The sequence below is a fragment of the Asterias rubens genome, chromosome 4 (assembly GCF_902459465.1).
Source record: "Asterias rubens chromosome 4, eAstRub1.3, whole genome shotgun sequence".
In the NCBI taxonomy this organism is placed as follows: domain Eukaryota; kingdom Metazoa; phylum Echinodermata; class Asteroidea; order Forcipulatida; family Asteriidae; genus Asterias; species Asterias rubens.
This window is the reverse complement of record NC_047065.1, coordinates 6,532,436-6,545,165: the sequence shown is the minus strand read 5'-3', so window position 1 is coordinate 6,545,165 and position 12,730 is coordinate 6,532,436. Positions and strand designations below refer to the sequence as shown.

The 12,730-nt window shown below is 39.4% G+C and overlaps 1 protein-coding gene across 2 annotated transcripts in view; it reads left to right on the top strand.

The window, feature by feature from the left end:
- LOC117289036 (ankyrin repeat domain-containing protein 27-like) overlaps positions 1 to 11,351 on the top strand; it is a 67,959-nt gene extending 56,608 nt beyond the window's left edge. For both annotated transcript variants that reach the window (XM_033769952.1, XM_033769953.1), the window contains exon 24: positions 9,829 to 11,351. In XM_033769952.1, the coding sequence (XP_033625843.1) occupies positions 9,829 to 11,019 (1,191 nt within the window). In that variant the 3' untranslated portion in view covers positions 11,020 to 11,351. The remainder of the gene's footprint in view (positions 1 to 9,828) is intronic.
- Positions 11,352 to 12,730: the final 1,379 nt, after the last annotated feature.

The following is a 12,730-nucleotide window of genomic DNA, read 5'->3' as shown; positions in this document are numbered from 1 at the left end:
AGTCCATAAACCTCATCTGTTATGTATGTATTGTGTCTTCTAAATGTACACTCAAGTACATGTAATATGAAGTATTATGTTCCACTCGGTTTGGATATTTTTAATTAAATTTTAGGAAAATTTTCCCATGGTTTTGAAGACAGACCCGGGGGAGGAAATGTCTAAAGAAATCAATCTAAACTTTATTAGCCTAGTTTAAATGGGACGCCAAATGCGGATCTTAAGTGTGCGTTTAAAGAAAAGCGCTGCGTACATTAGTTTTAAATCCCCATATAGGTCAAATTGTAATGATGATTTAAATCTTCTTCTTTTTTTGTCCTCGATTAAGTGAATAAAGGCCATGATGTATCGACTGGCCGTTTGAAACTGGCATGGTCGTGGCCATGCGAAAATGGACCGATCCGGCGGTCCTTTATTGCACTGCCAAGTTCATACATGTACTTGCGTGTATCATGTACAACATGTACATGTACATTGCACATGTACATGTAACACCAGAGCTTGAGTCTAGTGCATTTAGCCATTCTGCCATGACATGCTCAAGCGCAAAAACATTTTGCTCTCCAAAATTAGGTAACCAGCTAAATTACCATGCCACATGTGCCATTTGTGAATGGTTTCCCATTAGTTTTGCTTAGTAGAAAACTGATTGAGCAATTTTGGGACCTGACCGCGATCAGCAAGGCCATGGCACCCCTGTGCAAAATGCAATTGTGTTTGAGTAAATGATGTCTCTTTCTGCAGTTAATGAAAACTTGCCTCACACCATTGCTCATAGTTTCAGCATTTCAAATTTTAAGCATTCACTCCAGCATTCATTACAAGCAGTGTCACTATACACCATTTTTGTTTACCCCTTTGAATAATTCAATTTTAGCCCCAAAGAGCTTTTGCAACATAATAGCTTAATAAAAAGTGATGAATACGTCTGTTTCCTTTGTGCTGCTTCACTTTTGATGGACAGTTCTTTTATTGAATATTTCACCTTTTTTTTCAAAATCAAAGTCACACTTCATAATTAAACACAACCCCAAGAGATACGTACATAGGAACGATGGGTGTACAACTTGAAAATGCTTATTGTCGAAGGGCAAGGAGCTCATAATGGTTGGTGAATTGCACGGTTTAGATTATTACATTTGGACTTGGTGTGTCGCGTCAGTTGCTGTCTTGCTCTCAAGTTACTGGTTTAAAGGGAAACTTGATGACAATGGTACCAAAAACTGGCGCAAGGCAGAAGTCATACAACTGCTGCAATGTCAGGGATTATGCTAAATTCTTTGTTCACCCCTAAATTGAAATAATGAAATTGATTGAAGAGGTCAGTACACTCAGAATGTATACAAACACTTGGTGAAATCTTGCTTCCATTTCTCGAGGCAAAAATTGAATAGTGCGAACTTATAGTCAACGTTTCTTCATTTATTTATTTTTATTTATTTAAACTCTTTGGGTAATACAATATTTATAACAAATAGTTAAGGAAAAGTCTGTGATAAAAAGTCTGTGATAAATTTTAATTGCCGAAGTTCCCCTGATAATAATAAGAACACTTATCCGGTATCCACCACAAGTGATGCGCATAAGAACTTCTGTGTTGTCTGATTGTAAATGCTGTAGTCAGAGATTTTGAAAGTCTGGCACAGTGACTTGATTGGTCTCATGTGCACACTAACAATTGGATGCCCCCAGACTAAAGACAGTACTGCTGTACCAAACATGCCAAATGATTCAGGGAGAAAGGTTTTGTTAAACAGATTTCGCTTGGCCCCACCGATCTCATCCAAGAGCGCTGGGATGGGCTGATAAGCTTGTACAAATTCTTGTTCAGGATATAGTGATGCATGATGGGAACGATTGTCTGCACAATGTGCATGATTGTCTGCACAATGCGCACACTTGTTTGATAAAGCATGGATGTTCCATAGACAATGTAAGCCATTTGATGTTTTTAAAACCATTTGATGTTTTTAAAACCAAAGTAACAAAAATGATGTGGTCAAGTACTATGCTTAGTTTTAAAATAATGTTTTATTACATGTATTTGCAATGGTTTAACTAAATAGAGCTTCATGTACGTTCATGATGATTTATACATGTTTGGGGTCGGGATACTTGATGAGCAGGAATATTTTCCTGAGGGTTTTTCTATGGTCCGTTTGCTCTTCCGATTTATTTTGCCAATTTGGACCCAATACTTAGGTCATTTATCATTCTACTTAATAACTTGTTTCAGTCAAGTGACAGCATTAGGTTAAAGCCACTGGCACTATGGTAATTGTCAAAGACCAATCTTCTCACTTGGTGTATCTCAACATATATTATGCAATTACTTTCAAACCTGTGAAAAATTGAGCTCAATTGACCGTCAAAGTTGGGAAATAATAATGAAAGAAAACTTACCCTTGTCACATGAAGTTGTGTGCTTTCATTTGCTTCGTGACCTCAAAATCTAATTCTGAGGTCTCAAAATCAAACTCGCGGAAAATTACTGCTTTCTCGAAAACTACTCCACTTCAGAGGTAGCCATTTCTCACAATGTTTTATACTATCAACCTCTCTCCCCGTTACTCGTTACCAAGTAAGGTTTTATGCTAATAATTATTTTAAGTAAATTACTAATAGTGTCCACTGCCTTTGAAGCATGACATTGTAGTATAATAGATTCTGTTCCCGATTGAAATTTGTTGAAGTTATGTGAGTTAAAAGTGAATGAAAACTTTGAAATAAATGACTGAGCAAACAATGTATGAAAGACAATCAAGGACTTGACTGAAAAGACTATTCAGTCTGTCACTTGGTGTACTATCCCAACAATCAGCATACATGTAAATAGCAAACCTGTGAAAATGTTGCCGCAATTGGTCATCATAGTTACAAGGAAATGAAATAATGAAAGAAAGAAAAGAGAGGGCGAACATTTCAAGATTGAGGTCACACGCTAGCAAAATGGCCAAGGGAGTTGGAGTTGAAAAGTACTGTAGCTTATTCAAGATGAGTCACTTTGTACATGTCATCGGGTATGTAATGTACATGTACATGTTCACTGGTCTAGCAGCTAAGGTATCTGCTAATGAATACCAGGCTCTGGGTTTCGAATTTTGCGCAAGTACATGTTGCCTTTGAATTTCTCTCCTACATTTTTTTAAAGTAGGATTCCATACTGAGTATACAGTGCTTGTCACACATTGGTGTATTGCGTAAAAACCGAAATGATCAATAATATTAGTCGTAATGTAATGATTTTTTATCTTTACCGATCACTACCTTTAAGCCTATAATTCCATTGCCCGGCTTGACCGCACAGTGTATTAGTAACTTTCCCCTACAAAGCGACAAGTAAACTAACCAGGATTTCACCCTCTCCCTCTCCCAATGCCCACCCCCCCCCCACAACACACACACACACACCTTAAATTGACTTCTTTTTGTACCCTGCCCGCCTGAAGCAATGCTGATATAATTAGTTAAGACTGCCTTTAAACAGAAAATCTGCAATAAATTGTGCATCGACAGGCTGTGTAAAAGCCTCGGAGGCACAATTTGCCAGCAAATCCTATTCAGCGAATTATCTTTCGTCTCGCTCATGCACCCCCCCCCCCCCCTCTTTCGGTTATTTTCACATTCCATAAAAATACATTCTTCCCCCCCCCCTTCACAAAAAGACAGAGGGGCGATTTTCTCTTACTGCCTTGTTGTATTCAACAAGATTTCAAAAGGGTTCTATGTTTTTATTTGGACGGGCCTTTGATAAGGTTTTAATACTTGCTGACATTAGGAACGCATGAATGTCTGTGAGGCTTGCATCCACAGAGGCTATAAGTTCTTCTCTATTAGGCTTCTCTGTGTGTCAAATTTGGTCAGTCTCATAATTGGAAACATCGCTCTCCCTCACTCTATCTGGCGCTGTCTGTTTGTCTTTGGGTGTTGAAAAGAAGAAGAGTTTCTCCTGTCTTTGCTGGAGGTGCAATCCCGTCATGCTGAATTTGCCTCAAATCGGTTTCTAAATCAAAAAAAGGAATCAAGAAAAAAAAAAAGCTTGTGAATTTTATTTTAAAGCCATTGAACACTTTCGGTAAACAGTTTTTCCTAGGCCAACACTTTGTGTATCACAACTTATGAAATAACAAACCTGTGAAAATTTAGGCTCTACTGGTCATTGGAGTCGGGAGAAAATAATGGGAAAACCCACCCTTGTTTTTCGCACGTTTCGCCGTGTCATGACAAGTGTTTAAAATAAATGTGTTATTCTCGATATCGAGAATTGATATTGTTTTAATGTTTTCTCAAAAAGTAAAGCATTTCATGGAATAATATTACAAGAGAATAATATTACACCAAGTAATTTGTTTTCTGTTCCGAAAGTGTCCAATGGCTTTAAGGCGAGCAATAAACTTCCTGAGCAATAATGCAGTGATGGTGACAGTACTTTGATTGTATGTAGGTGTAAGAATACAGATTGATTAAGGTTCAGTCACCCAGATCTGTCCGGTACTGACCCTAAACCCTAACTCCCTGGATATTCTGGCTGAGAAGTGTTCAATAAACCCTTGATAAAACGCTCCCTGCATATCGACACCCACAAAAATTGAAGTAAGTTTGTTAACCTCGCGTTATAATGTGTGGGCTGTGATTTTGTTCAGATTTGTTTTCTTCTGATGTTAGGTTTCTTGCTGATCTTCTGCTGCTTCTTAATTTCTTGCCATACAAAATTTCCTGTAAAACCTCTGGTTGTTAGCTGTGCTAAAGAGACTAAATTGGGACATTGTACTGTAGGCTGATGAAGTTTCACTGGTTGCGATGTTGACATGTTTATATGACAACTACTAGATGATGGAAATTGAATTGGCTCTTTCCCAAAACCAATGACGAAATAAACTGTAAACGCTTACATGTATTTATTGTACATACATGTACATAGTATTCACAGACCCACAATGAATTGATTTTCCAAAATCGAATTGAATTCTGGACAAGGAAGGATTCACCATTTGTTAAAGTGGACTGCAGGCATCACCTTCAAAATTTATGTTAAAAAAAAATAGCAAGTTGGCCACAATTCCTTGTCAGCTTCTTTACTCCTTTGATTTCACTAACCTTAAAATTCCAGGCACTCAATTTGTCCCAGCCAGCACACTTGGCTTTAACTACAGTAGTGTGTGTTTTAGTTTTGTTCTTTTGGTGCTTGCAGTTAAGGTTTCATCTGTTTATTCAAGAGATACAAAGTACCCAGATTAAGGAATGCTGTCAGCAATTTCATTCATGATGTTTGCCTCTTTCCTTTAATGTCACATTTCCACTCAAAGTAGACAACATTGCTATAAAGTTAGATTTCCTAAATGGCAGGAGGCAATGGCTTCTGTCAGACAAAAGAGTCTGAACCATACTTTTTGGTTGTTGTTGTCAAAGGACCTACAATTGTGAAAATGGAAACAAAATCTGTTGACATAGCTGCAGTTACAGTTTATACACATTGCCTGGGATTGGTTCAATCGCCTCGTTCGCTCGGCAAATAAGTTTTCTTAAAAGTGGATCCGGTTTCACACTCCGTGAAAAGCTGTTTGGCTCACAGATTTGCCTTGCGAAAGGAAAACACAGTTTTCCTTGTATTTTATGCACCATTTAAAGAACTTTGCAGTGACACATGTTTGTAAATGTACTGTCACAATATGATGTTGTTATCGTTAGTGGCAAGGGGAGCTGACAAGGGTTCAGTTGGCCACTGCCCTCAGCTTTGAAACTTAAGCTATCCCCCCCCCCCCCGACACACATTCCACCAAGCTATCTAAACATGTATTTGAACAAAAAGGTCGAAGTCCCATTTTGTCAATACTTTGAAGTGCTGTATTACGACCCCTCCCCTCCCCTCCCTCCCTCCCTCCCACCTTTTGGGAGTTGATCCCCTGCCATTGCCTGCTGCTGTGGGATGACACAAATACAGCTACAACTTCACTAAATTGGTATGCTGAGCAAGTTCATTAGCAATGATTCATAACAACGCCTTGTTGAGCAGCAACTGCCTTCCATCCAAAATGCCATGGTTATTACATGGTCTGGAGTTGCACACGGGCCACAGCTACGTGTAGGGCCCCTAGCCTCCAATGTCCCAATGTCCTACAATGGTCTTAGCCTTGGTGCCCCTTCAAAAGTTTCCCAGTGACTTTAAGATTTTCCAATAGCACTGCTCTTAGCCTTGAGATTAGACTCAAAGCCTGCATGAACTGGTGTATATGCTAAAACGATTCTGCTGTGAATTTGTCAAGACTACAATTGCAAAAATGTCAAATCCTAAAATGGAACGAGACAAACTAAAAACTAATACTATCAAACACAAAATTCACTTCTTAGTTTTGCTTTTGTCTTTCCCTCTGGTCTTGCAACCTCTGCCCCTTCTCCCCCCCCCCAACAGTTTGATTGAACGCCTCATGAAATAGACCACACTTTATGTATGAAAAGAATGAAATCTGAGAAGAAGGGCGTGATGTAATGGTGGGACTCATTGATTACAAACACACACTTAATACCTCTGTTGTGCTGAGCCGAGTGTACAATTACTTTTTAAGTAACTGTGCAGCGGCATAGTGCGTGCTTAATGAGCCATGAAAAGTCTGTTGAACCTTGCTTAAAACAACATCATCAAACACGCAGTTGGTGATAAAAGTGGACAGGGACGGAAAATATTTCAGCTGTGTGGCGACAACATAGATATCGTCGGAATTTGTACGCACGATCGACTTGCCGACCAAAGGGAGGGAAGTGAATTGCTCCGACGATGCTTGAGGGGCAGTACCCGGAGTTATTATTTTTTTCCTTTTTATCCCCCAGTGGTTTACTATTTTCTTCTTCTTTTTTTAATCGGCTCTACTGGTCGGACTAGCCGGTCATTGCTCTGGCAGTTGTTGACAGTGGAAACACAATTCATTAACCTAAGTGGAAATTAATGACTGGGTTGGGAAATAGTATCGTACTGGCCGTGACTCAAGGGTTATTCCCCCCCCCCCCCTCTCCCCCAGGCCAAGTCAGTCCTTGATGTCATTATAAACAATATAAAGAAATATAATTCAAAATGATTTCTTTTTCTATTAAATGAGTATCTGTCTCAGCCAACCAAGTGGTTAATTTTTTGATGACTAGAAATAGTCGGTTATGATAATTGACTGTATGTATACGGAAATATATTTGTTATTTGACGCTCGCATTTGCTAATTGTCGCAAATTCAAAAATACGTGCCTAAGGTTAATACTTTCTTTACAAGTTAAAGGGTGTGCATAACATTGGTAAGATTAGAAATACATGTACCAATGTTTATGCATTAATCATTTCTGAGATTAAAAAGTTCTAGATGAAAAATTATCCTAACCATAGGCCTATAATTTGTATTTGAACGCACTGGACACCTTGGTAATTGTCAAAGACTATCCAAACTGAATAAAACACTACATGTATCTTTGTGCGCTCTTGTTCAAAGCATTTTGGCATTTACATGTACCCTGATTTGAATGTCTTCCCTCAGTTTTGCAGATTTCCTTTTAAGTTTTACAGCCTCACATTTAATCTGTCATACATGAATGGTAACAGCTTGGAGTGTTATTCTCCGACACCCACTCACAATGTGGTCTTTAAACTTGACATGAAGCACAATGTGTGCATTCCCCTACCTTCATGTGAGCAACCGCACCTGGTCAAACATGTAGCGGTGCACTTTCTGCAAAGTTTCATGCTGAATGACTGTTTGCCATAGACTTGTCCGAGAGTTGGGAAATTTGACATTCAGAAAAACCTTAGCTGGCATCAGGCTATGCTTGACCCGCTGAGGTATATAAGTGTTGGTGGTGGGAGGGTACATGAGGTAGGATTGTCACCTGGTCATTCACATTGTGGAGAGTTTCGTGTGTATTTTTTAACTAGAGAGTAGGGTTCGAACCTTGCCAATTAGTTTTTAGTAGGGTGAATAAAATGCATGCCTGCCATAAACATTTAGTGGATCTTACCACATTTTGTTTTGTTTTGAGAAGAGAGTTGGGTTGAGCTCAATCGGTCGTCGAAGTTGCTACATGTAGATATGAATGAACGGGAAAAAAAAACACCCTTGTCGCACCATGGTCACACGAAGTTGTGTGCTTTCAGATGCTTGATTTTGAGACCTCAAATTCTAAATCTGAGGTCTCAAAATCAAATTCGTGGAAAATTACTTCTTTCTCAAAAACTACGTGTCACTTCTGAGGGAGCTGTTTCTCACAAGGTTTATACTATCAACCTCTCCACATTACTCGTTATCTGTTGTACAAATATGCATGCTACATTGTAAATACATGTAATTGTCATCTCACCGAGATAAGAATTTTGTTTGTGTGAAAATTGTGTTACTAATTTCTCAAAAACTATGACACTAAGCAGGTTAAACTTGAAGGGAAGCTTTCTACCATCATTTCATTATTACACATAGTTAACATACATGTAATTAACACTTTTGAAAAAGACCAATAAAATGGACTGAAATACCATTGTTTAAGTGTGGCCTGCATTGTCAAGATGAAAGGTCGTCACTCGTGCAGAGGTAAATTGGGCAGGCTGTATACTCCCAAGGGAGCTGAGAAACAGTAAAGGGATGCTACATGTATGTCCTATGACCAGGGCACTATTGTAAAGCTATTAAGAATTTGTTATTATTTACGTACATGTATAATTAATTCTTGTATATTAAACCTTATAACTTCAAAGCTCTTCATGGCCTATCTCTGTCTATAAATTTGACCTTATAAATAAGTACATTCCTGTTCGTCCTCTTCGCTCTGCGGGGCGATCCCTACTGACTCAAACTGCCCTTTCAACTCAATTCTATGGTCAAAGAGCATTCCACTTGTACATTGCACCTTCTTTATGGAACCACTTACCTCTTGATATCTGCTTTGCTGACTCCTTTGAGACATTCAAGGCACTTTTAAAGACTCATTTCTTTGAATCTTTCTTGTGTAACATTTGCTTTAAGTTTATTTTTGTCTAACAAATGTTTCTCAAAATGGTTTATTCTTAGGCTGATGTACGCAGCCTTCTGCCATTAATTGTAAGAGTGGTTACTAAGCGTATACATTCCCTTTAAAGACAGTGGACACTATTGGTAATTGTCTAAGACAAGTCTTCTCATCTCAACATATGCATAAATTACCAACCTGTGAAAATTTGAGCTCAGTTGGTCGTCGGAGTTGCGAGATAACTACATGTATGAAATAGAAAAAAAACCTTGTCACAAAAGTTGTGTGCTTTCAGATGCTTGATTTCAAGACATCAAATTCTAAACTTGAGGTCTCGAAATCAAATTTGTGGAAAATTACTTCTTTCTTGAAAACTACGTCACTTCAGAGGGAGCCGTTTCTCACAATGTTTTACATAGTATACTATCAACCTCTCTCCATTACTTGTTACTAAGTAAGGTTTTATGCTAATAATTGTTTTGAGTAATTATTAATAGTGACCACTGCCTTTAAGATGTTAATAATGTCATGTTTTATTGCCGACATGGCGAAAGGGGAAAAGAACCCAGGTAGCCAGTATCTCCTGACATCCCAACCAGGTGGGGGCCAAAGCATTCTTAGGTTAAAATTAGCTTTCCCTTGGCAGGTGGCATGTCACTAGACAAAGAAAGTGATCTCAACGATGTGTAATATATCCCTAAAAAAGCATTGGCGTTTCAACTTTCATGTCAAGCTGGCATAAACAAATAATCGCTTAGTGGTATTTTAAAACTCACTCCTGTCATTTTAAATCCCACTGATTACCACAAGTTGCCTCTCATGTGTTTTTTATTTACTCTGGTCTTTTCTCTGCAGTATTCCATCCAGCATTTCGACCGAGGCAGATTGAGGCGTACAGACACGATGGACAAGAGCCAGCCACTGCTGTTAATAAGAGCGCCCTCTGTTGATGAAGCTGAGCCACCCCGGCAGGGCATTGAAGGCTGGATGATTGGTAACCGAGGTGGCCACGACTTAGAAGGTCGTCATAGCAGCTGCCAAAATGTCAGCCCTACCGAGAATGTAAGGCATGATTGGACAAGCAAGGGGGCAAAGGATGCTCAAATAGAATCAGTCAAGGATGGCGCGACAAGAAAACCTCCCTTTCAAATTTCAACCGTAAAAGACTCCTCGGAGCTGGTGAAATCCAAGGAAGGTGATCAAAGTGCAATGGATATTGGAAATAAAATAGCAGTAAATGATGCACTTCAATGTAGCACCGACACAGAACCCCATGAGAAATTTGCAACAGGGGAAAATGTCCATAATAAAGTAGACAGTCTTCACTGCAAAGATGTGAGAGGATCTCATTCAGATGGTGTCAGCGTCTACTGCAAGCACAATGACGAAGACTCCACCAATCTGCCGGAGAAAAACAGTTTTCAGAAACGCCGGCCCATTGTGTCGCTAGTCGAGCCCGAGGCCCCAGATGACTCCAGTGGGACAACTAGCAACAAACAGTCCGTGGATGATTGGGTCAGGTGCAATGATAGTGCAAACACCATGGTTGAGAACGATAATGCACAAGCTGTGGCGCCAGCTGCTCTGAAGGAGTTGCAACTTAAAGAAGATGCTACGCAGTGTGTAAACAATGTGACAGTGGTAGCAGCAGATGGGCTCCCTAAGACGCCTGTAACTACAGCACAGAGCGTTGACGATACTTCCTCTCCCCAAGTTATCCTGTCCCCTAAGGAAATGAAGGGCGTTCGAAGTGAGGATTTTGGTCAGACTCTTCTAGATGTACCCCCGCGTTCCGTGAAAGGTCATCATCGTGTTGGATCTGACATCAGCGTAGATGAGATGACCTCACTAACCCTTGGTATGAATGCCTTCGCAGAGTCGTCAAGACACAGGGCTGAGGAACGGAAGGGCTACGTGGAGGCACTTCAGGCAAACTCAGCTGAGGGGTCTGGGTTGAAAGAAGCAGAGACTCTGATGAACAGACCCCTGTCAGACTCCGATGTTGATTGTATGGAGATCGTGATGAAGAATGAAAAGATTACTTGAAATAATATATCAAAATAAATTATACCTGTACATATCTAAGAAATTTGCTTATTTTAAAAAGGAGTTAACACATGCATTGCCAAATAGGTATGCAACATACAAATAATAGGTTATAGCAAATAATTATGAATAAGCTTTACAAGGGTGTTAAATGCATTCAAACAAAACAAATTTTGTCAATGACTTCTATTTGCATGTGTTGAAAAATACTTTGCATGAAATTGATGTTACAACTCTCTTCAATGTACAACAAGAATACAACTGATGTTTGAATGGAACAAACAGGTAGCTATCTTCTAACAAAATAAATATACATCAACTAATAAAGCTCAGTAGGTAGAGTGCTGGTACGTTTATCAGGAGGTTGTTGGTTCAAACCCCACTCAAGTAAACTTTTCTTTGTTCAACTAAAATCATTTCAAATGTACTTAGCCAGTTTACTTTTTGTAATTTTTTTTAATCTGAGATGAAAAGTTGCATCCCCTTAAGGTGAACCACTGGCTGCCGCTTCCCAGGTTGTATCATAAATTTGGGTGTGATCCCTGGCTATATAATAGGGCAGTTAACAGTTTTATTGCTTTTGACTGGCACCCCTGAACAAAGATACTGACAAAATAGGGGACCGCCAACATAGGGCTGGATAGCTCAGTTGGCAGAGCACCGGCACGTTAATCCGGAGGTCAGCACGTTAATCCGGAGGTCGTTGGTTCAAATCCCTCTCTAGTAATTTGTTTGTTTTCATCCCCAAATCAAAATGAACAGACAGAATAGCAGTTTGTCTGTTTCCTTTTGAAACGGTAAGACAATTCATAACCCTTCCAAGCATGAATGAAATGATGGACAGAGGGACCGTGAAGCAAGAAACATTGTGAGCAGTATACCCTGGGGCAAACAGGGGCCAGACACCCACTGTATCAACAAAGATGCCGTTTCAGATGCTCCTGGTCTTCACCCGAATCTCCTTCCGGGACCGGAGCACATTTTACTCTTACCCCTCAGGGATAAGAAAAAAAAAAACTAAATCACGGAATAGAAAGAATTTTGTTCTAGGTTTATGAATGAGCTACAGTTTTGTTCTCCCTCCCCCAACCCCTGAGGACCAGGATGCTTTTAACTGACTCTTTTTATTTTCTAGTTTTATCTTGGAAGAAAAGACCGTCATATATGACCAAAACCAGCCCTGCTATGGATTGTCTGCAAAGCTTATGAGGGGATTTTTTAATCAATTCACGGTAAAGGGGAAACATTAACGGGGCGGGGCACTTCATATTTGCTATGAATATAGTACAACCGTGCTTTTGATTGTTCCAATCATTGCCTTAAAAGAAGTTTCAAATTGTAAAACAAGTCTATGGTTGAATGCTGATAAACACATATTCACTTTGGAAAGAAGAAGATGCCAAACACCGCCCGCGTACTTAAGTAATTATTTGTACAAAGAAACCAAAAACAAACGTACTAATGGCCTTATGTTTTCATCTAAAGCAAAGTCTTTCAATTTGTCTGAACATTTTTGATAATAATCGTTGTGGTAGTGCAGCCTTTGCTCGATTTCAAATTGGTGTTTTCAAACCCAGGGCGGGAGAAGAAGAAAGTAGTATGATCCCCTCATATCTGATGAGAATCGTCATCATTGAAATAAATATGATCGAACACGAGGTACCCGACTATTGTTAGCGCATAAAATGACTTGATCATTTTTTGTACGATA